Source organism: Sparus aurata, chromosome 11, assembly GCF_900880675.1.
Source record: "Sparus aurata chromosome 11, fSpaAur1.1, whole genome shotgun sequence".
Lineage (NCBI taxonomy): Eukaryota > Metazoa > Chordata > Actinopteri > Spariformes > Sparidae > Sparus > Sparus aurata.
In genome coordinates, this window is record NC_044197.1 from 24,169,724 (window position 1) to 24,195,677 (window position 25,954).

The window sequence follows — 25,954 nt, forward strand, 5'->3', positions numbered from 1 at the left end:
AGAGGAGCGAGTCAGTGCGATCAGCAGGAAAGCACGGAGAGCCAGTGAAGACCTATTAAGGTGATAATTCACAAATTAAATCCATTCAGAGCAGCTGGAGACGAAGCAGAGGCCGTAAACCCAACACAATAACCACCTTCAGATAATTCATGAGTAAAGATCAGTGACATTTTACAAGAGTACACAGCAGAGAAGGAAAACACTCACGCTGAAATAATGTTGGCAAAAGAAACAAAAAGTATTTTGTGATAGCTGAGATCTATTTTATGCTCATCTGTGGTCATTGACCATAAGAAAAACAACATGCCACAACAGTAGAAGGTTTTCATTGATCAAAAACACTGTCTTGCTTCGTCATCAGTCATCGGGGGTGAGACTGCAGGACAGGCAACCTCTGTCTAATGGCTGAAAAGTCATTTTATAGGATGAAAAAGAAATCTTTACAAAACAGTTTAACATTAAACAGTTCTTGATATAAAGTCTTTGGATGAACAGTAAAATTAGACAGCATTAATGTCTTTTACTTGACAAGAATTATTTTTGCCCACTAACCAAAAGATCCAAAGTTCAGGAGCAGATAAAGACAGGGGCATTTCATCCATACAGGTGACTAGCATTAAATCTCACTGACAGTGATCAGGGGGGATATCAATCTTTAGAAGCTATCCTGAACGTGTGATCTTAGCCACTGAAAAACCTCTGTATGTTTTGTTATGACTGCTGCAGCACGGAAGGGAGGGAAAAGCTAAGCTGGATCAGGTCTAAAGGACTGCGGAGGTGGTGACAGTTTGACATATTCAGACACAAAAGAGCGTCTGGGTCTGTTGGGCTGCCTGGTGTTACATTAAAACATGTCATCCATCATATTCTATGACGCTTAACATGACTGGAAGAGCCACAAGTACCCCAGAAGCCCCACTGACCGAGTGGTTTGTTATCATTTAACTCATTGAAACTGTACTTGTGAATATACCCAGTTGATGATGATATCCACTGAAGATGAATTGGGAAGGTCCCACATATCCAATATTATCACCTCATCTAGTGGACCTGTCTTGTAAAGGGCCCTGTGCCCCCCAAGAAACCTTTTCAGTAGCCTATACATTGTGCTCACATGGTGCAGTTTCCTGTATCAAAGTGTGCTTAAATACATACACAATGCAAAAAAGAAAGATGATGGTGAGGTTGCCAAAGCGAAAGATCAGCTACAGTATATGATATTTATGAGCATGTTTCTGATTTAAGTTATATAGTCTAACTGCTAAAATACCCAAAGATGTAACAGCAGCAAACAAATCAAATCTCCAGGCCACTAGGCGGAAATGCTAGCAATTTGCCTGATATGGGTGGAATAAATTGGTGAAACTAAGATTAGTCAAATTTGTCATGAAGATGTGTGTGTGTGTGTGTGTGCTATACCTTTGGTTATCACAGCAGTTTCAATGTGGCATCTTTGGTTTAGCACGACAAAATAAGATATGGTAGAAGGGTGCAAGACATATGCTGACTTACATAAACCTGTTTCTGAGATGTAACAGGCTATAATAATATACTATCCTATATTTAATGCAACTGAGGCCAACGGGGGAAAGCTCATTGGTTTTTCACAAAAGGTGGAGTTTTTGTTTGCAGTGTAACTAAACTAAACGTGGATCTTAGTTCGAATCATATTTTAAATTTGATGATCAAATATATTTCTCCCTATCAAAACGCTCAGCTAATTGGGTGTAATACCAAGATTTGACCGGCAGAGGGCAGCTAAGTGTAGCTTCCAGTCCGCGGCAACCAGAAGAAGAAGAGGAAGAAGAAGGCGAAGAAGAAGGAGGAGGAGGAGACGTCAGACTGTTACGTAATCAATCCGCGACCGTTGCTGTAACACACGAGGATGTTTGACTCTACGTTAAAATAGAGTATTTCAGTGTTTCTTTGGTCAAACAAAGTACTCAGAAGTAGTTATCTAGCCGGAGATAAGGAGGTAAATCAGACATGGCGGACTTTTCGTCGCTGGGTCTGTCGGACTGGCTGGTTGAACAGTGTAAACAGCTCGGCATCAACAAACCCACTCCAGTCCAGGAAAACTGCATGCCAGCTATCTTACGAGGTAAGACAGCCTCCGTTAAAGCTCCTGTTAAAAAACACGTCACCAGGTTATCTGCCTGTTACTTTAATATCTTCGTCTTTACTATTGTTTGGCTGAATCAGTTGTCCCGATAAGTAATGCCGATCTACACTGAAAAATCTATGAATTTACTCGTCGGTGCTTCTCAGCTGGATTGAGATAAATTATTTAAATCAGCTAACGTAACTGGTTTCTGCATGTGTATTAATTGGGCCGATAATCTTTTGGTCTCACTTAAAATATTATTTTGAGAAATTCCCCAGACTTTAACAGCGATCCAGAGGTGTGGGAGCAAGCTATTTTCCTCTCCCTATAAACTACTACTACACTAAAAACTACTACACAATGTGAGGGTTAATCCCACGTGACTGGGGCCGATTACTCAGAAACATATTTTTATAGCACAACATGTTTGAAGTGTCGATCTTCAAGGTGTGTCAGTGTATAGATCAGCAAAGATACAATAGATTACTGATTTTTTTTTCGTTAAGTTTGGCGTGAGCCCCTGGCCGAGAGAAGTATGAGGTACTTCCAGTGAAATCTTTGCTCACACAAGTCAAAGTTATTAAGTCATGTATGTTTTTCCACCCAGGTCAGGACTGTATGGGCTGTGCTAAGACCGGAAGTGGGAAGACGGCGGCGTTTGTGCTCCCAGTCCTGCAGAAACTGTCAGAGGACCCTTATGGCATCTTCTGCCTGGTGCTCACTCCTACCAGGTCAGTGCTGTACAGAGTCAGAGCAAGCTGTTAGACTCATTTATGGGGTGAAAAAAAAAACTTTTTTTCCAGATCTGTGATTAAATATGGATTTTATGGGGGAAATTTATCATGACCTTCACCGCCCATATAGCTGTTTACTGGGTGTTTCCTTCTGTTCTTTGCTGGTCACGTCAGATTGCTTCATTCTCACATGTTCCTAGAATTGAGAGTAGAGTTTGGTAGGGTATATGTTTTAGTTATCTTAAAAAACATCATTGGAGAGAATCAGTTTTCAAAATAAATGAAAAGGGCTCTTTGCATCAGACCCTCAATAATAATTCTGAGATACAGGAAACTTGGTTTAGAATCGTGCAGCTTCCACATTTATATGCAGGACTACACATGATATTACTGAGAATATAAAAATCCTACAAAAAAAAAAATCTGTTTTGTCATTCCTGATTTTTCTCACAGAATTCCATCAGGAAAGTGTGAGAGTTTCAGTTAAATGCAAATCAAATCAATAAGGTCGGTGGAAACAACCAAGCCTTGTGTTTGAGGTTACTATGGCGACACGCACAGTACCAACTCCACAGAACTAAACAGTTTACAGCTCAGTATGTTTTGAATTCAGTTCAGATTATTTATTTATTTTTTTATCCCTTTTCGCTTGAAATACTACTCATTTCACCTCATGAGAGCAACAGAATACAAAACGTTTTTTCTGTTTCTATCAGATCTATCATGCATTATTTATTGTATACCATCCCATTCCACCTTTCCAACTGATTATGTTGTGATGTCATGCAGGGAGCTGGCCTATCAGATTGCAGAGCAGTTTCGAGTTCTGGGGAAGCCTCTGGGTCTGAGGGACTGCATCATCGTCGGTGGAATGGGTAAATGACAGCTCATTTTACATCAGACTGCAGTCAGCTTTCATTTCTTTTCATTCTGCAGCAACAACTTGAGCTTTACCTCAGCAGATATCGCTCAGTGTACAGTCATATATTGTATTTTTAGTTTTTATGTGATTAAACTCACCTAGCCACGTCTCCATGTGTGCATCACTCTTATTATGAGATGCATGAAACACAGTTGCCACTTATTGTAAAATCCTGCCTGGGCCTCTCCTCTGTTGTGCTGCTGACAGACATGGTGAGCCAGGCCCTGGAGCTCTCCAACCAGCCACATGTGGTTGTAGCGACACCAGGCCGGCTGGCCGATCACATCCGCAGCTCCGACACCTTCAGCATGAGCAAGATCCAGTTTCTGGTGAGTTGAGGAAGGACCACAAACTGAGAGCTGGACTAGGTTTCAACAACTCGTCTCTTCTGTAGGTCTCATATATTTTTGATCAGATAAGTTATGTTTGGATTAAGTTAAGATCAGGAAATAAAGACATTATTGAACAGTTAACACAAAATGCTTTAGTGATCTCATACACTTCATAAAACAGTGTTAACATGCTGTAAAGACCCTTAATTGTTACTGCACATCATATACATCCTACATTGTTTACATGTATTACAAACCGCTTGTTGTTGTTTTAGTTGGTAATGTTTGAATGCCAAAGAATAATTTTGTCAAGTTTGGGTTTTTTTTAATCAACTTCATCATTTCGATTTCATCTTTGTGTGTTCTTCAGATTATGGACGAGGCGGACCGGCTGTTGGAGCAGGGCTGCACTGACTTCACCAAAGACCTGGAGACCATAATGGGGATTTTACCGGCTAAACGGCAGACGCTGCTGTTTAGCGCCACACTCACCGACACCCTGCAGGAGCTGAAGAACATCGCCATGAACAAACCTTTCTTCTGGGAGAACAAGTCAGAGTGAGTAACCTGCTGCTGCTTATAGAGCAAATCCAGAAAGACGGTACAGGTGTAGTTTGGATCAGGGTGTGATCCGCGTATTTGTAGGTATGAACCTACTTACTGAAAGCTGGAGGAGAGCACTCGGGGTCAGATTTACTAAAGCTTTTCAGCTTCATTTCAGACACACTCTCTGTGAGAAGTCTTGCGTGTTGTTTACAAAACAGGAACACCAGTCTCAGTTTGCCCGTTATCTGATCCGAGGCGCAACTAATCGCTGAAGTGCAGCTCTCGCACAGATGCCTTTGGATGTAAGAGAGCCGTGAAAAGATGGAAGCAGAAATGTTTAAACGTAGTTGAGCGAGCATTATGCGGGATTTACTCACGCTCTGACTGCTCGCACGGTTCAGATACAGATGCAGGAAGCAGCTACAAACTCATGTGAATTCAAAAAAGGTTGAGATGCTGAACAGGAACTGTAATACCAGTGACAGCAGACTTCAAGGTCATATTGATAACATGTATATGTAGACAAATAAATTAACAATCTACATAGCTAGTAGAATAAAAGTATCCCCTTTTCTTGAAAACATTATTGTTTTTATCTTGGTTTGCTTTTAGATTGTTTTTATGTCTCCTGTTGGAGGTCTTGAGGGCTGTGATTGTTTTTGTGAGTTTGTGTTGCGAAGCCATAATCTGGGCTGAAATGTATCTGAGCACAGCCGCAGCACACAGGCTTCAGATTTCCTTTTGTCCTCCGTTTGATCGTAACAGAAGCTGAAGTAATGTTTAAATCCGCCACGCATTAACTTCCTGTGGATCTTGGCCCTGAATCCAGGGTAACTGTGAGTTACCTCTGACATCTCAGGGCATAAGAGTTTAGATGGTTATTAAAAGGTAATATAACAACTTTTGTTATATCACATGGCCTGTTAGGTAGTATAAGCCGTCCCCAGGAGCGCTGGAATGTGTAGCTTCTCTTGATGAGTTTCTAAAAAAGCTGCACAAACCCTGCATAGCTACATCTCACATCACTGTTGTTGACAGGACACGGACGGTGGAGGAGCTGGACCAGAGATACATCCTCACTCCAGAGAAGGTGAAGGACGCCTACCTGGTCCACCTGATCCAGAAGTTTACTGACGAGCACGACGACTGGTCCATGATCATCTTCACCAACACGTGCAAGTAAGAAGCTCAGAAATGACTAAAATGCCATGCACTGCACATGTCATGCCTGTACAACTTTAGTGTTAGGAAATTTGGAGAGCCTGGTGTTTATTCAACTCCATGAGGATTTTTGAGGCTGCAGTTTTGATGGATTTGATTGCAATTTGTAGCATAATAGTAGGATAAACTACTTTTGATACAAAGAGATTATATTTTTGTTCGTCTGTTGTTAAATAGGTGTAGAGAAATGTATTTTATGTCTTTGAAACTCGAACATGAGTGTGATTTTTCTTTATTCTTTGTCAGGAACTGCCAAATTCTTACCATGATGCTGCAGGAATTTAACTTCCCTACCATCTCCCTGCACTCAATGATGAAACAGGTGAAACTAACAAACTTTATTTTGGGATGAAAGGATGTTTTCATGGTTGGAACGAAGCTGCTACCATGTCAGTGGAATAAATAGTCTGTACCAGAGTTAGTTTTATTAGTCAGTTACTTTGCTTTGTGTGAGAGAAAGTAGGGAACATGCTGATGTGTCCTCTTATCAGCAGTCCTCAGAGCTCCTCGACGAGCTTGTGTTGAATGTGAAAATCATACTCGTCTCATTAACGGGGACAAAGACGGACACACACACAGCATGAAACAAAGCCTTTGTGATAAAACAGAACCGGTCAGTGTGAGGGATTAGAGCAGTTTAAACCAGATGAGTGGGCCTGCTGAACGAACAACTGCTCTTTATCTTCTCCAGAGACAACGATTTGCGAACCTCGCCAAGTTCAAGGCCAGCGTCTTCAAAATCCTGATTGCAACAGACGTGGCTGCCAGGTGAGACAACCTGCTGAGCCTCTGTACGTCTCTAGGATGATACTGGTCTTGCACACATTTTAATTAAATCAACTGTCAGTTCTTCTTAAAGACTGAGTGATTTAGGGCAACAGTCCACCCCAAACTCATGTTTGATTTCCTCTCAAATACATGTTTTTCCTCTTACCTGTAAGGCCATTTACCCATCTGTTCTGTGAGAGTTGCCGTGTTTTGTAGGTATCGGCCACAGAGATGTCTCCCTTCTCCTGAATGTAATGGAACTAGATGACACTTGAATAACTCAACAGCAAAGTCTCTCCGGAATTAGAGAGGCGAGCTAATGTTACAGCTCAGCCGAGGAGGGTGCCGTTAATAGGGTTGGAGAGTTTGGTTTGGACTAGTTTCTACATGAAACTGCTCCCACCAAGGTCTGTGCAGTATCTTGAGTAACCACGGCATGAATTCTGTAAAGAGACATTAAAAAAATGTTCTGCTTTGAGCACCAGACATCTCTGCGGTTTACATCTTCACAACAAAAAAGACATTTGATTTTAGGGTGAACTGTTACTTTAACACAGACAGCTGTACACAGGCTGAGACCACCTTCTCTTGACATCCTTCCTGTTCTTTCACAGGGGTCTGGATATTCCAACCGTCCAGGTCGTCATCAACCACAACACCCCCGGCCTTCCTAAGATCTACATCCACAGAGTCGGACGAACAGCAAGAGCAGGTAACCTTGAAACAACATGTTGTATCAGCAAAATCACACGTCCCTCATTGATGACTGATGACATGTCTAAAATAAAAAGCAGTGATACATGATGAGATTTTCTTCATCTGCAGGGAGGAATGGCGTGTCCATCACACTGGTGACACAGTACGACATCCACCTGGTCCAATCCATCGAAAAACTGACTCGTGAGTTACTTAGGTGAAATTACAAGGTGGTACTTAAGAGAATGTTCACCAACTTTTCCTTTGTGTGCATCCTCAGAGCTCAAACATAACTAATTAAAAAAAGGACATCATTTTAAAAGATGTTAATTAAACCAGATGAGTGGGAACTCCGTTATTTTTATAGGAGTAAGAATTTCTTTTTAACAGCACATGTATATTGTTTCCAACATCTGTTATCCCTCTCCTCGATTAACAGTACCGTAATTGGTGTCTGCCCTGAAACACTTTCATTTTTAATTATTTATATTTGGCCTTTATTATAAAAGTGACAATGACGAAGAAGCCTTAGAGAAATGATGCTAAGGGGTTAGGTTGAAGAACATAATTCCAAGACCTTAGTCATCAACCTAGCAGGAAATTTGTCAGTTAATTGTCTGCAGCATGTTAAGTCTGATTTTAACTGGTTCTGATGTGTTTCTACAGAGACAAAGCTGAAGGAATATCCTGTGCAGGAGAAAGAAGTCCACAAGATCCTCACCCAGGTCAACGTGACCAGACGGGAGTGTGAAATAGTATGCATGCTTCTTTTCGCCATATTCACTCTAGTTTCTGTCAAGTTCAGTCAACAGGAATTAATCTCTCCAGTGTTTGGAGCTAATAAGTATTTGTTCCCTAAAATGTGGACCCTGAACAATATTTTAATGGCAACACTGAATCCTTCAGTCAGCTGTTTGTATTTTTCAGACTGGAAGCCATTTCACTTCGGAATTTATTAATTAAAATGACTTAATGTTTTGATGATGAACTTTTTTCTGCATTGTAGAGACTTGAGTCGTCAGACTTTGATGAGAAAAAGGAGATCAACAAGAGGAAACAGCTGATTCTGGAGGGGAAGGTACGTTTCTTTTCATCAACATCCGAACACTTGATTAAAGGTCCAGTATGCCAGATTCAGGATGATCTATTGGCAGAGATGGAACTTAATATTTAGATTTCTGTCTTTTATTAGTGTATAAATGCGTGAAATTAAGGACTGTTGACATTCAACAGAAGCCCAGAACAGACAAACTAAACTGAACTCTCGAGAGGGCATTTTAAGCCGTCATCGTAAGAGAGGGTGAGCCGAGGGGGGTGCAATTGCCAAGTCCTCAGTCCTACCACTAGATGCCACTTAATCCTACACACTGAACCCGAGTCCTTATCTACTCACCCTCATGTGAATGGAAAATTATTTTTGTGAATCAGCTACAATGATTTAAAAAAATGACCTGTTATCAACTTGTGATTAATCTGCTGTTTCAGGATCCAGACTTGGAGGCTAAGAGGAAGGCCGAGCTGGAGAAGATCAGGAGCCAGAAGAAAAAGTTCAAGCAGAAAATCCAGGAGAGCATTCAGAGACAGAAACATGGACAGATGAAAAAGAAACTGATGAAGAGGAAACAGATGAAGAAGAAAAAGGCAGCACAGGCTACAGCATGAAAACTGCTGTGAACCACCATGTATATACTAAACATTTTATTATGTATCATAACTGTAAAATCTGAGCATCTGCAATAAATTTGTGCTGAATTTCATACCATATAAACAATTGCTCAAGTTGACAGCCTTTATTGATTCAGTTTAACAAGGAACCACCATGATGTGATGAAACTTCACTGCAAATAAGACTCATCGTTTCAAATAGGTATTTACATCACATTGAGCTCTCTAGTCCTTTTATTCATTCTCTGCCTGTTGACATAGAGAATCAAAGGGTTTGGATGCAAATGTTTAACAACTAATCTACAACTGAATCACTTCTTCAATGATCACTGCACATGTTGCAATTCATTGTGGCTCAGAGGATGGAAAAACACCAAAGCAATACGATAATATTACGGCAGCAGGTTCTTAAAGCTATAACATGTTAGGATCTCGGTGGAACGGGTTGATATGTGAAACTAATTCATCGCACGACTGGAAGATTCACACAATGTCAACAAAACAGAAAAACTTCTAAGTCAAACATGGCAGCGTCTACTCGCCACATGATTGTCACATGACTGCTGAAATGAGAAGCAGGTGAGAAACAACAGTGAAGTACATTCTTACTGTGTTCAGAAAGCGTCTTTCCTGGAAGAGTTAAAAAACTACAATCCCTCGGACAGTTTGAGGAGAGGATACAAAACTAATGAAGAAAGGAAACGGCGTCCGCCTCATTCCTGCCAGCAAGTTGCTACAAAAACAGATTTTTAGTAAAACTACACAAATGGCTAAATAACACCCAACTCAAGAAAACATGACAGACAAAGAAGCAAATCGTCTGACAAAAGCAAAGTTTGGATCAACTCATGGTTCAGGTTCATACAGTTCACCAGGAAGAGGGTTCAGGATCCACATAAATCTCGAGAGGAACTCTACAAGGAATACATAATGCAGGCAAAACAGCTTTGCACAAATCAAAAGTCCACAGAAGGAAAAAGAAATTCTACCAGCTTTCGTTTGTTAGACTCCACAGAGAAGGAAGGTGGCTTTTTTCATCCGCCTGTCCTTTGAGAAACAACCCAGCTGCTCAACTCACTGACCTCATCATCACCTGGCCTGACTTTATTAAAAAAATAAAATGCAACAAGTCCTTTTTTCTGTGGGTTTCCAGCCCAGCCCTCTGCTGTCTGAAAGGTTGTCTTTGTATGCTGGTAGTTTGATTTGAACTACATTCATGCTTGTGCTGCAGCTGTTTATCTGAAGGTGATTGGTTATAGGCACTGATTCACGTTTGTCATTCACTTTTCCTTTTTCTCTTTGCCATTATCTAATCAGTACTGATGGCAGTTCCACTGTGTGTAACTCCAGTTTGGAAAAGTGTAAAAAAAAAAAATAAAAATCATGTAATGCACAGGAGCTGAAGACCTTTCAAGAGGATTTTGATTCTTTAATTATAGGGTTAAACTGAGATTTTAAACATGTTTCCTTTTTGAGAATCTTTGTTTTCTAAACATCTAATTATCTTCAGATTTGTGTGGCTGCACAATATGTCCATCAGCCTGGCTACATGAACATTATTCACAAAATCAAAATGCTGTGAATTGACTGAGGGTTAACGAATACATCTTATGTGTGGTCACCTAATGCCACACGTCCCTCTAAATTTTGAACCCTGTCAATGACCTGAACTCATTTTTCCAGATGTGGAAACTGTCATATCCTTCTCTCCCTCAGCCACCTTCCTTTTCTACTCCTTACCTGTGGTGGATTGATTGCCACGATCGCCTGTAAGCCTCGACCAATATCATCCTTCTTTTCTCCCTCTTGTTTGGTTTCTTTCACCTCGAGCAGGGATTTGTGTGATGAGCGTGGACATTCCACAATCCCCTGAGGATTCAATCGATGCAAAGCATTCAAGCGTTTGCCAATCTAAGCGTACACAGAGTGTTTTAAAAGACATCTGGTCATGAAGCACTGTGGGACATCAACAACCCCTGCTTTCAAAAGATTAAATTAAGGAAAAGCCTTCGCTGAAACTTCAAATGACACTGAGTCGAATATTCAATGCTGGTCATGTTTGATAGTTTCAATGACTTTTTTTTGCAATTTTGTGCTCTGTGATAAGAAAGGTACTTCAGAGAAGAAAAAACTGTCCCATGATGGACGCGATATCGGTAGGATTCGCGCGTCATGCCTTGAAAAAACAGTCTGAAATTCCTGTGCCACTCCACCACTGACGTGTGGTCGAAACCACCACAGTAAAGACCTCGTGAGAGAGCCAGTGGTTCTCAAGGCAAGAGAAAGGTATTTCAATTCAAGGCTCTTTAATCTCAAGCACAGAAACAGTGTTTTTATTTCCTCTCCGAGAGGGTGTGTCGACTGCCGCTTCCTTCAGAGGCTGCTGAGGGTTTTGGGCCCAGTAGAAGATTGTTGGTGCTGCTCTCCTCCCATGATACACCAAATTTAAAAAAGATACAGGTTGAGCAACCAACCGACTTTTATCGTGGGGATTTTGTGTTGCCTGTTCAATGACTGTAATCATGCCCCCTGCAAGTTTGGAGAACAAGTTCTTCAAATTCAGCTGGGAAGCCTCGTTCTCCATCTGAAGATGAAACAGCTTTCCTTCCTTTCCTGGAGGCTGTGGGATGAAGGGGTGGGCTGGATTGTTTTGTTGGGAGTTGAGCCTCGTTTGGATTCCCATGAGACCGTTGTGATCTCCCGTTTCCCTCAGCAGCGTGACCACACGCTGCCAATTTCTCGACTTCCCTCCTTTGCACGGACATTGGTCCCTGCCTCTCGCTTGTTCACTCGGCCTCCCTTGCCATCTCCCTGCCCGTCTGTTCGTGCTCTCTCCTTCTTCTACCCTCTTATTTCTCTCGCTGGTCATTGGTTTGGTTTCGCTATCCCGTCGCTTTCACTCGGTGGTGCTTCGGTTGTAGCAGAGGAAAACAGGTATCCATTTTATGTTTTTATTATTTCCCAGATTAAAAAGCTGATGAGCTAAGCTCAGCTCAAGCCTAGCTCCCTTCTTCAAGTGACCTGCAAGATACAAAACAGGTTTATAACCTTTTGTCCACAACATGAAGATGAGACATGAAAATGTAAATCTTGACCTTAGAGAGGTGAGCAATACTGCCTTTTGGACATTTCAAGTCACACTAGTCAAAAACAGAGGATTTTTCTTTAGTTGTGACCAAACAGAGACCTCTTATTCTAATTCTTATTTGAAGATAAGTTGAGCCAGTGAGTGCATAACTTCCCAGATCTTAAAATGTGCAACGACAAACACTTTGTTTTACGTACTTACACTCTAGTACTGTGACAGTCCAGTTACCCCACCATGCTGGTATGCACGTTCACCCTGGTAAGTCGAGTCCTGTGACAGAGCCACATCGATTTGGGACTTGAACTCATCGCCCAGGTAGCTGTCCTGGAGAACAAGAGGACAGAAACTTTGTAAAAAACACATTTTCGTTGTTTATCAGTGAGCTATTTTCCAGAACCTATAATATTACCCCTACCATATTTTTTACTGGATTCGCTCAATTCAAATTCAGAACAATGTGACCTGTAAAATTATCCTATATCACTCAATATCAAATTAAATACAACATACTCCTCCTAAAGAGAACCAAATAAAACTGTAATTGACTGTTATAAACAACTAAGAAATATTCATGTTTTTTTTTAAAAAGTATGATTTCCAATCTGGATTGAATAAAACGTTTTTTTTTTAAAGTTCATTAATATAAAAAAATTAGAACACTATAATGAAAATATATCTAATTATTGCTAAATCTTCTTACACTGAGTGACAGTGGTGTGTTACCTGGGATAGCTCTGGCTGGGAGAGGCCAGGCTGGCTCATCTGAGAGGGCTGACTCATGGAGATGTAGCCTTGTGTCAGTGGACCCTGGGAGAAGGACTGGGAGGCCCCATCCTGGCTAGCCTGGCTGTTTGGTCCGTTACCCTGACTGGCACCCTGGTTTCCCGAGCCACGGACCCTCTGCCGCCCGCCACGCCCGGGCTTACCTTTCATGGCTCCGCGACCTTGATGAAAAAGGACAAGAAAGGAGATAAATAAAAGAAGAACAATAAAAGCAGGTAATGCTACATGAAGAAGAATGTTACTCCAGAAATCTTACGATCACTCTTCCCTCAGTCCAACCTTGCTCATTTTCAGCTGATACTGTATAATACTCCAGTGGACTATCTCAGTGCTGTAATGTACCTGCAGCAGGGCCGTTGGTCTGACCCAGGTAACTGGGCGGAGGCATTGGAGGCATCACCAGGTTGAAAGGTATGGGAATATTCATGGCGGCCAAGTGACCGGGGCCGGCCCCAATCATCCCGATCTGATCGTGAGTTTGGAAGTACATGTTGGATGGACGTCCTGCTGAAACACCATGTGCAGCACAAGATTCATTTCAGTATTTTATCAAGAAAACTCTACTTTTGATGAAATATTATGCAGTTCATAACAAAACAAGTTTGACATTTGTTTATCATTTTGAGTAAATCAGAAGAAATTAACTATATTTTCAATAAATACCAGCATTGCTGCGGTCGTAGGCGGAGCCAGGGATGAGGGCCTCACGGGCATCGTACATCGCAGTGCTCATAAAACGTCCCCCCTGGAAAACACCGGAAAATTAACAATTTGAACAGCCACAATTTTTTTTTTTATTTTTTTTTTTTTTAAAGGATTTTTTTCTGGCATAGACACCTTTATTAGCAGTAGACAGAGGAAATACGGGAGAGAGAGGGGGATGTGACATGCAGCAAAAGGACCTCTGACCGGAATCAAACCGGGGTTGGCTGCGTTTATGGCATGCGCTCTAACCACTCCACCACCTGCGCGCCTGAACAGCTACATTCTTTACATATTCAGGGCTGCAACTAATAATTATCTTCACTAATGATTAATCTGCCCATTATGTTGTAAACAAATTGCTGGTTCTAAAAAATGTCCATCACAATTTCCCTAAGCCCAAATAAATGTCAGTCAGTCTCCAACAGTTATTCAATTTTCTATCATACAGGACTAACAAAATAATCACATTAGTGAAAGACAGAAGTGTGATTTATTTTGCCACTTTTGCTGACAACCTAAAAAATTTAATAAATCATCAACATGGCTGGATATTACTACAGCTGACAATGGACTAAGCAATTAATCTACAACGGTTGACCTCTGCACAGATTCAAGACTTGTTCTTCAGTATGTGTTAACAGTTGCATCTAGCAGAAGTCCAAGTAATGCCACAACTGCCTCTAAATTAATACTGTGGCTAAATAAGGGAGAAGGAAATCAGCATTTAAGTTTGTCGTGAAGTTTCCCTTCAGAGTATGACAGGTTGTACTCACAGGGTTGATGGTGTTGACCAGTTTGCGGGGCTTGCTGAACTGCATCAGGCTCTCTCTCAGGTTGTTGAGCGGTCCCTCCACCAGGACTTTCTGCTCCTTGTAGTTGTTCAGCAGGTTGTTCCACAGCGGCTGCTTGGAGAGCGCTTTAGGGTTCCCCACGATGATCACACCGTACCTTCATTAAGAACAATACACACACACACACACACACACACACACACACACCTACTGCTCAGGAATGGGCTAGACATATTGTAATTACATCACCAAGTGTTGAATTTTCCATGACAGTATCTCTCAAAAGATTCTGTACAAGTGTAGAATTTCAAGTTGTCTGCTATAACACACCTACATACATTTAATAGTAGGCATATCTAATCAAAATCTTTTGTGAGTTTTTGACAGAATGGTCAACCTAGGAGTACAGATTGCAAGAAGTCACCATGAAAAATAAAAAACAGTCTATTCCTCAACAGTATCAATTTGCAGTTCTGAGGTCTTTACTTGGCTCTGGTCAGCGCCACGTTGAGACGTCGTGGGTCATTTAGGAAGCCGATGCCCTGGTGCTCATTGGCACGGACACAAGACAGAATGATGAAGTCCTTCTCTCTGCCCTGGAAAGCGTCCACGCTGGCAATTTCCACTTGCTTTAATGGAGCAGGACAAGGGGAGGACGAAGGGCAGAAAAGATGGTAAAAATTTAGTTTTTTTGCAGCACCACAGAGCAAATTCATCAATGATAACTGAATCCATGTGATGATGTTTTAGCACAGTAACACCATTTTAAAACAACTTCAGCTTTAAAAACATTAATTTAAAAGTAATTTTAAAAAATTAAGTTAATCTTCGTCTCAATGTACATCTGTGAGTTACCTGATAAAGTTTGGTGTGCAGGGAGCCACTGAACTGCATGTACTGGACCAGGTAGGAGCGCTGACCCTCGTATGGGGTGATGATGCCAATCTGGTCGGGTTTGGCTCCAGCCTTCAGCAGTCTGGTGGTGATCTTCTCTACATTGGCAGCCTCAGTCCTTGAAAACATCAGCATCAGTTAAATTCTATTCTGCCCAGTACTGGAAAAGTACATTCAAAGTTTATGCGAGTGAACTTGAAAATGCAAATCATGCTGACTTACAGGATTATTTACTTGCAAAAGCTGCAAATGTTACTGCAACATGAAAGTTAAAAAAATGTGATTCTGATTTATAGGAAGTCCTCTTCCAGCGCTCTGTGGAGGTGTTCCTGACATTGCTGATGATCATTATGGACTAGGGGATGGCTCTCTCCACTACAAGGTATACCTTCCAACTTTTCCAACCTGCCATAGTAGTGTTGAGGTGTAGACTGTTGGAGTGCACCCCCGAGGAGGAGCTACAGCCAGACTTTTCCCAACCACTATATTCAATCCCCTTCAATGTTATGAATTATTTAGAGCTTTGAAGTCAATTACTAAAAGTAAACCAGGAAAATGTCTGATGTTACCTGTTAAGATACGAGGTTCCAGAGCTGGCAATCTCCTCCTGACCCTGAGTCACATAGAAAAACATGGGCTTGTCTGGCTGCGGCCACTGGAAGTCAAATCCTTTCTTGATCCGGTCAGCTGGGGAGAAGAAGACGTCATATTATTTTCTAGTCTTTGTCGATCTTTCTATCTGCTAATGTACCACAGTGAAAATTTATTTATCCCTTCATCAAACCAGATAGTGAACAGCTCAATCTTTACAAACCTGCAGTGACGCCATTCTGCAGGGAGCCCTCATAGAAGATGTTGGAGGGGAAGGCACTGAGAGCCGGGTGCATGCGGTACTGGACCTGCAGGCGGATTGGTCGGATCCCCAGAACCACCAAGCGTTCAAACAGGGACTGGGACAGACCTGCTTTAGCTGCCTTCTTACACATCACAACTGGACCCAGCTGGCAATGATCACCCACCAGAATGAGCTGGGAAGAGGAAGATGAGGCACAGAAGTGTGACAATTGGGATAATTCAGCAGAATGCAAGAGGCTTTTGTTCAGACTATTCAAGAATGATAATTTACAAACAGATATAATCAATTCTGTTAGCCATGCAGATATATAGCTGTGTACCTGCTTGGCTCCCAGCACCACGGGCACCATACACTCCGGCTCGGTGGCCTGGGTGCTCTCATCAATCAGGATTGAGCGGAACTGCATCTTGGCCAGACGAGGATCACCAGCTCCGACGCAGGTACAACAGATCACATCAGCGTTCTGGACAACAAAGAAGATCATTTACAAACCTCAATCAGAAAGAGGGAGCCAGGATACAGTGGTGAAACACAACAGGAACTTCTACTAAGTGTATGATTACGAATAATCATCCTGTTTTGTGCACAACTGAAGTTTTGTTCAAGTTTTGAGATGGTCATAGCACCCACAGTAATTAAAACAGTCAGAATGAGTATTTAATCGCTTGTCTGAAACTACTTGTTTCACTAACAAGGCTTGAGCTGCTTTGGCAGGCCTCTTTGTGAGCCGACATGCCAGCTGCAGCGACAGGAAATCATTTACCGTGAAATCTCCAGAGCATCAACCTTGAGCTATTTTTGTTTAACACTTTGAAGCTCCTCCTCACCATGAGCAGCTCCCTCTCAGCAGTGCGTTTCAAAGCCCTGTAGCGTTTCTCATCAGCAGACGACAGCTCTCCGGTCTCATCCTTCAGCTGCTGTAGTTTCTGGAGCTCTGGCATGCTACAGAGACAACGACACATCAGGGTAACGACAGAGCACACATACTTGAGTTTTACACTACACAAAGTTAATCTGCAATGTGGGGCAAAGGGGTTTTCTAGTCTAAAAAAACCTCTTTGCCCCAGCCATTTTGGAACTACAGCTGCTTTAATTTTGAGGATGTTGGGGGATGTAAACAGGAAGGTAAATGTTGCCATGGGTGCAGTTAATACGCTCCAGGCTAAAACTTTAAATCTTAATTTTGGCCTATATTTGTTAACATTTTGGCAAACTTTTTCAAAGAAAAGTATTTTATATTGTTTATTTAGTAGTAGTCAACTACTATTGTTGTATTTCTTCAATAAAGAACAAAACTTTAAGTTCTGGAGTCTGCAGAGTGTTTTTTATCGATTTCTAAGCAGATTTATGGACTTCTATTTGCCATGGACATCGGATGATGATATTCTCAGTAGAGGTGTAAATCACATTGAATCAATACACGTGTTTTATGTCTTTGTGTTCACAATCAACAGAGTTATGACTCTGACAAATGTTGATTGTGGCAATTGGGAGGCAAAGGAATTTAAAGTACCACATTTCCAAATCAGCAGACCAAAACTACAACAACTTCCTGTTGCTTTTAGAAGAAAATATGTGTACTTGTCCCTTTAACCTCAAGCAGTGATGATTCAGAAATACATGCATCGTGTGGTGGCAGCCTAGTTACATTAGGAGAACTTTGCTTTCGTCAGCAAGATTTCAGTTTGAGAGCCAAATAGAAAACAGGGCTCAACATTTCTATTAACATTTATTATGTCTCTCCTAATATTCAATTAATTCTATACTACAAAGTGCAAGGAATCCTAACAAGAGTGAATATTATTGAGAACTTCGTGAAATTTAAAGAAATTGGAAGAGGAAAAATACGAAGGAGGAAAAAAATGATCAAGTAACAAAGTGCCATGCTGCTGGTGCGTGGCCAGTCTGTTATGAATTGGGTGTTACTACAAAGCAGCGATCAAGTATCAATAACTTTTGAGTCCAGAGTCATTCCCCTATATGCCACTGACCTGTCCATGTTGCTGATCTGGTTATGCAGAGCCAGGAAGGACACTGGTGACTCAATGGCCTCCCGGCTCTTGGCACACAGCCTGACAACCTTCAGTCCAGTCTTGTCAATCTTTTCAGTCAACTGATCCACAGCAATGTTACTGGGAGCACACACCAGGACTGGTCTGCAAATGTACATAAGAGTTGCAAGAGTTGTGACAGTTACATAAAATACAGTTGCTGGAATAACAGAGGTTTAAACATTAAAGGTTTCTTCAAGTATGTAACTGTGAAACTCTTGGTGTCTTACCCGTTGCCTTGTCGGGACAGGTGGTAGACGATAGTGGCAGAGGTGACAGTTTTCCCAGTGCCAGGAGGACCCTGGATCAGACTGAGAGGCCTCTGCAGCACTGTCTTTACAGCGTACACCTGCACAAGTGTCGGAGAATAATAGGGGATTCAGCTCAGGTGAATTGTTGCAAATACAGACAACAAATCCCTCTTACAACCACTTCCAATAATGAAGATCCAAATCCACACATTAAAACAAAAAATAAACCTTGCTCACTCAAGGAAAGGTTTGCCCTACTCAATAGAAATCACACAGTTCCTTTGTTTTTCAAATCTATTCACAGAGTACAGCTTTTGCACACCTGAGGATCGACAGGTGCGTAGGAGAAGACCAAGGGCTGACAAAATAAGGAGAGAAACTCCTGCACACTGTGCTATTCGAAATCTATCAAACATACTGAGCAACTATTATGTACTGATGAGCATGTGAAAGTCATACATTGCTTGACGTGACAATTGTGCATTGAAGACAAAATTAATGACAAAATGAAACAAGGAGTCACAGTGCTGTCTGACCTGTGAGTGATTAAGGTCAGGCAGGCCCTGGGCAGTGAAACGCTTTGGCAGCTGGCACTTGATGGTGACATCCTCTACCTCATGGCCCAGCAGTTTGTGGTAAATGTAACCAGACACAGAGGTCTCGTCCACCGCAAACGTCTTCAGGGCACTTTGCATCCTGCAGCAAAACATACACAAACGTAAGTCATTATAACTCATTTGCATCATCAGAAACCATCATTGCCAAAAGAGATTTTTTTTCTCCACTGTAAACAATGCAAACTTAATTTGGTGCATAGTGGACTAATATGGTGCCTGAAGAGCAGTGATTATTTAAAGGTTAAGTTCACCCAAAAATAATTCAGTCATTTTCTAGTCACTTTAGTACTGCTGAAACTTTCCATCAGCATAGGGATGAGTAAATGAGGACTTCATTTCATTTTCGGGTGAGCTTTAATCCTTTAATGTTCCTATCACATTAGGAATTGAGGGGTATAAACGTTCTGCCTACCTGTCAAAGGAAGTGGACTTCCAGACAAAGTCCACCTGGAAGTTGTGGGGGATCTCCACAGGTGCTCCAACACTGCTCCGCAACTCAATGGCAATTTCATCCCCATAGTCTTTAAACACAAGCTGTTAAGGAAATCTTGCATTGTCCTTCAATTTTATCTAGAGGGTGGGGGTGGGTGTAACTTTTAGTTACTAGTTTCAGTTAAGACTGTACACCATCCAGGATTAATGACTGACTTTAAGACACTGGAATGCAAAGGATGATATATTTGCAACTGTAAAGAGTGTAAAGGATACTGTCGGGAACTTTGATGACATGGCCGATGCCTTTCCACAGCGGGGCGAGGTCTCCCTTGTACCGCAGGCAGATCTCATCACCTTGCATCAGTCGCATATCTGGGATTGATATAAACAGTTAGAAACCGCTCTATGCTTGAGATAAAAAAAAAAAAAAGACTATCAAATAAACTAAGGAGGATGGGCTATACTCATAAACTAAATGATACAGTACCGTGCACGGACAAATGGCACAACACCCCACGACAAAAACAGAGGCAAAAACAAAACAAAGCACACATGCCACCAAAAGATGCAGGGCTTTGGGGGGCTGCGTGCAATTCTGACAACTGAAGGGAGATGGGGAGGGCTTCTATCTGCACCACAGAACCACTGGGAGGAAGTCAAGTTCAGAGTATTACCACCTGAATCCGTCTTGGGCAGTGTGAAATAGGCAATCCGCTTTTTATTCAGCCCCAGGTCCCACCTGACTGTTATATTGTCTTGGGTCTGCAAAAGGGAAATAAAAAATGTATAAATATAAAATCAACTCATGATTAATGTCACATTACTCTTGCAAATCTATCAGGTGTCATTTAAAAAAGGTACAAAACAGCCAAAACAACATTGCCAAAAAACATCTCATTGTGATCCAGATCCCAGCTGCAGGAGAGGAAGAGAATCACGGTGCCCAGCAGGATCCAGACTGACAATAAAATCGTCATTGTACTTATGACACTGAATACCGGATTAGTGGGTTTCAGAAGAGGTTTTTATGTCACCATAAACTACTACATATAAAGTACATTGGAAACTTCAAAAAAAGTGTCCTACTAAGAAGTGAAGTTCAGGTACCTGGGACTCCTTAAGCTTCTTGTCGTAGTCAGCCTCCAGTTTGACCAAAGGGCCAAAGATGTTTTGGTACTGGTAGGCGTCCTCATAGCGTAGCAGCACATGCTGGGGCTCCTCATCCACTCCAGGCTTCTCCAGGTCTTCCAAGGTGGCACTTGGGTTGTCCTGGGCAGAAACAAATTCAAGGCAACTGTCACTACAAAATACATCACATAAGCTGTCCCAAACTCTTATTCCACAAATAAAAACCACTGTATATAGCTCGTTTTCCTTCAGTTGCTGCTTACAGTTTAAAAACAGTGTATACAGTGTGTACCTTCCAGAGTTCCTCCAACTTGTTGATCTGCTGGGCAGTGATCTGACGGGCTCGTAGCTGCTCCTGCTCCGATGGGATCTTCACCAGCCAGGACAGAAAGCAGCGGTCCTGGATCAGTGGTTGCCACTGCGAGCTGTCCCAGTTGATGTCCTTCAGGCTGCTCTGACTGGCACAGGGCTGCCTGCATGATGAATCAAGGTTCAGAGATACAGAATTTAGTTTATGTATGGTTTTTTTTGTCTTCCTGCTTTAAGTTGATCTCTCACAGCATTTCTACTGCATGTGAACACAGAAAGGGTTAAATTAACTGCAAAAGCAGGAAGCACTAGTTAGACATTTGTAGACATGAGCTGGAGTTCCCCAAGCTGCACATTAAAAAACTGACGTATGAAAGCCACACTGATGAAAGCCACAATGAAAAATATATTCATTTTTTAAATTATATTTGGTAATGTTAATCTAATTTTAATTGAGATCATTTTAACTATGGCAGCTTTGAAACAGCACTGGCTTTAAGTTTTAATACATATGTTTATTCAGGTTATATTCATTTCTTTGCATTCATAAACATGTATAAGTTTTGATTTGTGCATCCCTGATTAGGGAAATTAATGTTTTGTTGCTGTAAAACTTCATCAGCTACTTTTCCTCCATCTCGCTGACTACTGAGGTATTTCAAGGAGACTGTATCAGTTTCACAAGCCTCTGGATGTAGGGCAACTCATCTGACGTAAAGGCTGAAACCTCAACAACTGACAGGAAATTCTCATGACAAACGTCCCGTTTCAAAGCAAAAATCTGGATTTTTATCTCTCATTTATTTTCCAAAGTAGCTTATTATGACTGTGCAGTCATCTGTCCTATGCCATCACTCTTGACTAGGGCTGTAGCGATACACTAATCTCATGATACGATACGATACACGATATTCAGCTCACGATATGATATCTATCACGATATTCAGCCAACGATACGATTCGATACACTTACATCATTTTCTGAAAGATTTTAAAAGGGACAGTGTGATTTTGGTGACATCTTGTGAGTGAATACGACAACACAACCATTGAATTAATTGTAGGGCTGGGTATCAGCAGGTACCTCGCGATACAATACCATCACAATATTTTGCCCTCGATAACGATAATATCACGATACAGCGATAATCTACATATTGCAAGAAATTTCATCCACGATACATCACGATATCTGTGTCACTGAAGAAATTCATAATTTATTGACTGCACTGAATCCATTTCACAGGAATTACAAAACATTGTCAATCAATTTCACATGAATGACAGCCAAGTAAACAAAGAGTATATTGCACAGTGTCTCTTCTTAACACACACACTGACTACAACTATCATTAAATATCTATATGTGTGGGTTTCAGAGCTACTTAAACCATTTTTTAAATTTTATTTGGTTGTATACCTATGTTTGAATAAAGATAAAGCTGTCCTCCGAAGAGGGGTGGTGGTGGTGGGCCAAAAGAAATTAGTTTTTTTTTTACATATCGATATTTGGCACCAGTGTATCGATAACGTACCTCAAGACGAAATATCGCGATATATCGTAGTATCGATATTTTGGCACACCCCTACTCTTGACAGTACATATTTGTAGCACTGGTCCGCCTGTGCATCAGGCCACTGTCTCGCCAGGACTTACCTGCAGAGAAGCACCACCACGGAATCGGCCTTGGCGGGGATGAAGCCCAGGAGGAAGACGTTGCGACAGCCGCAGTTGTAACACTCCAGCACCGTCTCGCCGAGCGGCCCATCTTTATGCAGTGTCACCTCTTTGCATTTGGCTCTCACCAGGTGGTTCACTATGTGACTGAAAGCCGGAGAACAAGAGTCAAACGATCGAGAAAATAATCAGAAACATCTTTATACAAGTCCCATTTATCCTGTTAACATTACTGCATAAATCTATTGATTGTTTGCATTACAACACATACTGACCCACATAACTGTGACACATCTTTTATCATCCCATCCCCCGACAGGACATAAACCTGAACCAACTGTTTCCTACCAATGCAACTTCAATTAACAGTTCTATGATACAACATCCTACAGAGCTCTCTTTACACACACTCAACATCAATTGTGAGGCAAAAGTCTGGCAGAATAAGATGTTGGTGACCTGAAAAAACTGTATTTTGAAAATGTAATAGTCAATCATTCCACATTCACTGCAGTGTTTGCTATCTTAATTATAAAGTTGAAGTGGGATGTTAACACTTTTGTCTACCTGAGTAGATTCATGCTATGATGCTTATATGGGAGATAATAACATGAACGTGAGTTAATTACACACCTGCCAGATGTGTTGCCACGTCCGTTACAGAACCACTTCTTGCTGGTATTGCAGTACACCACACAAGCTGGATCATGAATGCCACAGTAGCTGCAAAACAACAACGAATCAAAACAGCATCTGAATTACTGCAATTTTCAGTCGGGATTATGTGTACATCAACGTTCTTGAAAAAAAAGGAAGACTGAATTACAGAGGAAATACATGATATGTAATGTGTTTCAAAATAATTCAACAGAAAACCTAGCCCATAAAAAGTGAACTACTACGCACTGCTGGCTGAATTTTGAAACGTAAATTGTTGGTCAAACCCGATGCTTTCAGACAATATTCCAGAGGTTTTTTATTAAACAGTTAACAGTAAAATCAATATATGTTATCTTCGTAGATTCTCTGTGCAAGGAGGTTCTAACTTCAGTTTACACACACCTTTAGATCGCTATCAGAAATCTGCCCAGCTAAAACAAGGCTGGGAGACAATCATATTTTACACAAAATATCACCAAGACGACACCGCTAGCTTGCAGATTTCTTCTCTATCAGTTCCAAAAGCAACCATTGATCTTTTTTCTTGTGTGCCTATATCTATATCTGTTCATTTAAATAGAACAGATGTCAGTATTATACTTCCAATAATGTTTCGTCAGTGATGTGCAAGTCCTGATTGAGTACTACTTATACACTCTCATAACTGTGCTTCTCAGAAGAGTTTTAACTATTAATGAGGCTAATGACTGTCTTTTAGGGGCTTTATTGCCTGTAAGTGGTGTGTTACAGCAAGGACCAAATACAACTAGGTATTATTAATACAGCACTGTGTAATCGCCATGAAAATAACGTGTGGCTATACTGAAATCAGTCCCTCAGTGATCTGCAGTTAACTGAAGCCCTGTCGTGTGGCTCCTGTCACTGTACCTGCATGCGTGCACAGGCAGGTCTTTGGTGTAGTATGTGTCCTCTTCATCCTCCTCAAAGTTGAGTTCGGCCAACAGCTGGCTGGCTTTGGCCACAGAGTCATCCACTCCACCGTTGTGAAGACCTTCATCAGGACCATTTACCTGCAGCACAACACAAGTTTAACAAAACAAACTGAATGCTAAAGTTTAGCAGCTAGTGGCTAGGGGACACGGCGCGGAAAAGCCAGATAATTATTAGTTGACAGACTGTCAATTATCATGAAGCTCGTCTTTGTCCATTGAAGATGCGCCTGTGAGTCTAGTTTTCTTTGAGCAGTTCAAAACAAGCGTGCTAAGACAGCCAATATCACTTTGGGAGTTTAGTTAATGGCTTGCTAGCTAGCAGTAAGCTAACGGCAACAGCTAGCTAACGCGAAGCTGGGAAACGCAAGATCCACTAATAGCAGGCTAGCAAGTAGCGCTAGGTAAGCTAGCTAACTGCCGCTAACGTCTATTAACCGCGCTTTATTGCCCCTTCCTGTAACGCTGGGAGCTTCATACCTGGTTGTCTAGCTGGCTCTGGGTCTGGCCTTGAGTTTGCGTCTGGCTGGGAAGGGTGAAATCGGTGAAGTCGTACTCGGAGCCCTGGGTGTCCGCTCCGAGCAGCTCCGTTTCCTCGGTGTCCAGGAAGGTGAGGGTCTGGGAGCTCGGCCCGTACGCCTCCACACTCATCTCGACTCTCAACTTTCGCTTTACAGAGCGGTTGCTGGTGTTCGTTTAAAGATGAACAAAATCCTCACGGTATTTTGATCGCTAACTGGTCTGGAGGCCGACGCTGGGGGTCTGAATTGAAACCCAAACAAAAATGGAACCGATCAGAACCTCGAAAGCTCCAGCAGGTCCAACAGCGACGGTGACGAACTTCCATGCGCCGCTCAACGCGTGACGTCCACACTGTAGGCTGTAGAGCAGAGACAGGCCATCAGTGGAAGAGCTCTCACTCTGATCGTGTTTCCGGGTATGAAAACAGAAGCGTGGACCTCTGCAGGGAGAATAGGGAAATAACTACTGAACGCTGACAGACAACTGTTGAAGAAGATAGACTGTGTCTCTACAGAAATCACTATGAAGTCTGAATTTTAAAACAAAAACAAAAAAACAACAATATTTCTATAGCTAAACATACGGGAGGGCACAAAAGTCTCAGAGCACTGGTCAAAATACTTTTATTTTGCATTTTCATTGCACATGATAACATCTCCTGAAAAAAGTTCAATTTCTCAAATATGGCCAGTAATTTCAGAATATCTTAGAATCTGATATGCCCCCCTTTAATGACAGTATGCATTCAAGCTGGCATGAACTCCAGCAACAGACTCTTTCAACCTCGCTGCATTAAAGAACGGCACAGGAAATCATTCCTACCTGGTGCCATCAGACTTTACGCTTCACAGCAACGCCCAGGCAACACACACACATAATTTAAGTGACATATTACTTAAATCTTACCACTGTAATTAAAAATGCACCTTTCTCAATTTATCTTGCACCTTCAAATCCACTAAGTTTCATTTTGCTAAGTATTTAATATTATTTAATATTTATCTGGACCGGCTAAGCATCTTATTGTATATTGTATATAGTGTATAGTGTTTTAAATTGCGTATTGCACTCTGATTGTATTTTTTATTTCTGATTGTATTGTACTGCTGCTACGATGACCTTATTTCCCCTCGGGGATAAATAAAGTTATCTATCCATCCTATCCTATCCTATCCATCTATCCAACACTCCAAAACCAGGGGACTTATGTTATTCCAGCATCATTTTTAAGTCTTCAAGTGCCCTCAG

General features: G+C 41.6%; 2 protein-coding genes across 6 annotated transcripts; one reads left to right on the plus strand and one right to left on the minus strand.

Annotated features, from left to right (window-relative positions):
• The first annotated feature begins 1,821 nt into the window (after window positions 1-1,821).
• On the plus strand, window positions 1,822-9,107 carry ddx49 (DEAD (Asp-Glu-Ala-Asp) box polypeptide 49). Its single transcript, XM_030432787.1, has 13 exons — window positions 1,822-2,101; window positions 2,712-2,835; window positions 3,628-3,713; window positions 3,968-4,089; window positions 4,463-4,650; window positions 5,677-5,817; window positions 6,106-6,181; window positions 6,551-6,627; window positions 7,242-7,339; window positions 7,453-7,527; window positions 7,990-8,078; window positions 8,330-8,401; window positions 8,809-9,107. The coding sequence occupies exons 1-13, from the start codon at window positions 1,987-1,989 to the stop codon at window positions 8,983-8,985; spliced, it is 1,440 nt and encodes a 479-aa protein (XP_030288647.1). The 5' UTR covers window positions 1,822-1,986; the 3' UTR covers window positions 8,986-9,107.
• LOC115591111 (regulator of nonsense transcripts 1) lies at window positions 9,099-25,100 on the minus strand. 5 transcript variants are annotated; one of them, XM_030432786.1, is made up of 24 exons: window positions 24,665-25,100; window positions 24,123-24,265; window positions 23,208-23,297; window positions 22,554-22,721; window positions 20,880-21,060; window positions 20,567-20,728; window positions 20,137-20,221; window positions 19,733-19,831; window positions 19,437-19,545; window positions 18,944-19,103; window positions 18,387-18,505; window positions 18,097-18,261; window positions 16,933-17,047; window positions 16,425-16,568; window positions 16,064-16,277; window positions 15,819-15,936; window positions 15,211-15,367; window positions 14,842-14,984; window positions 14,338-14,512; window positions 13,523-13,604; window positions 13,202-13,363; window positions 12,800-13,020; window positions 12,278-12,400; window positions 9,099-12,009 (listed from the first exon to the last, which is right to left on the minus strand). In XM_030432786.1, the coding sequence occupies exons 1-23, from the start codon at window positions 24,833-24,835 to the stop codon at window positions 12,281-12,283; spliced, it is 3,303 nt and encodes a 1,100-aa protein (XP_030288646.1). In that variant the 5' UTR covers window positions 24,836-25,100; the 3' UTR covers window positions 9,099-12,009; window positions 12,278-12,280. The 5 variants fall into 5 exon arrangements, with proteins under 5 accessions (XP_030288646.1, XP_030288643.1, XP_030288645.1 ...); XM_030432783.1 differs by having other exon boundaries at window positions 13,202-13,366; XM_030432785.1 differs by having other exon boundaries at window positions 20,134-20,221.
• Window positions 25,101-25,954: the final 854 nt, after the last annotated feature.

Bases quoted from the DNA above. Each gene is read 5' to 3' on its own strand.
- LOC115591111 (XM_030432781.1), bottom strand. From the start codon at position 24,835: ATGAGTGTGGAGGCGTACGGGCCGAGCTCCCAGACCCTCACCTTCCTG. The intron at 20,729-20,879 runs GTACACACTGTA...GTTTCTGCCCAG, and splicing joins AGTTGGAGGAACTCTGGAAG to GACAACCCAAGTGCCACCTT. The intron at 16,278-16,424 runs GTACACAGCTAT...TCCTCTTCCCAG, and splicing joins TGGTGCTGGGAGCCAAGCAG to CTCATTCTGGTGGGTGATCA.
- ddx49 (XM_030432787.1), top strand. From the start codon at position 1,987: ATGGCGGACTTTTCGTCGCTGGGTCTGTCGGACTGGCTGGTTGAACAG. The intron at 2,102-2,711 runs GTAAGACAGCCT...TTTTCCACCCAG, and splicing joins CATGCCAGCTATCTTACGAG to GTCAGGACTGTATGGGCTGT. The intron at 4,651-5,676 runs GTGAGTAACCTG...TGTTGTTGACAG, and splicing joins TTCTGGGAGAACAAGTCAGA to GACACGGACGGTGGAGGAGC.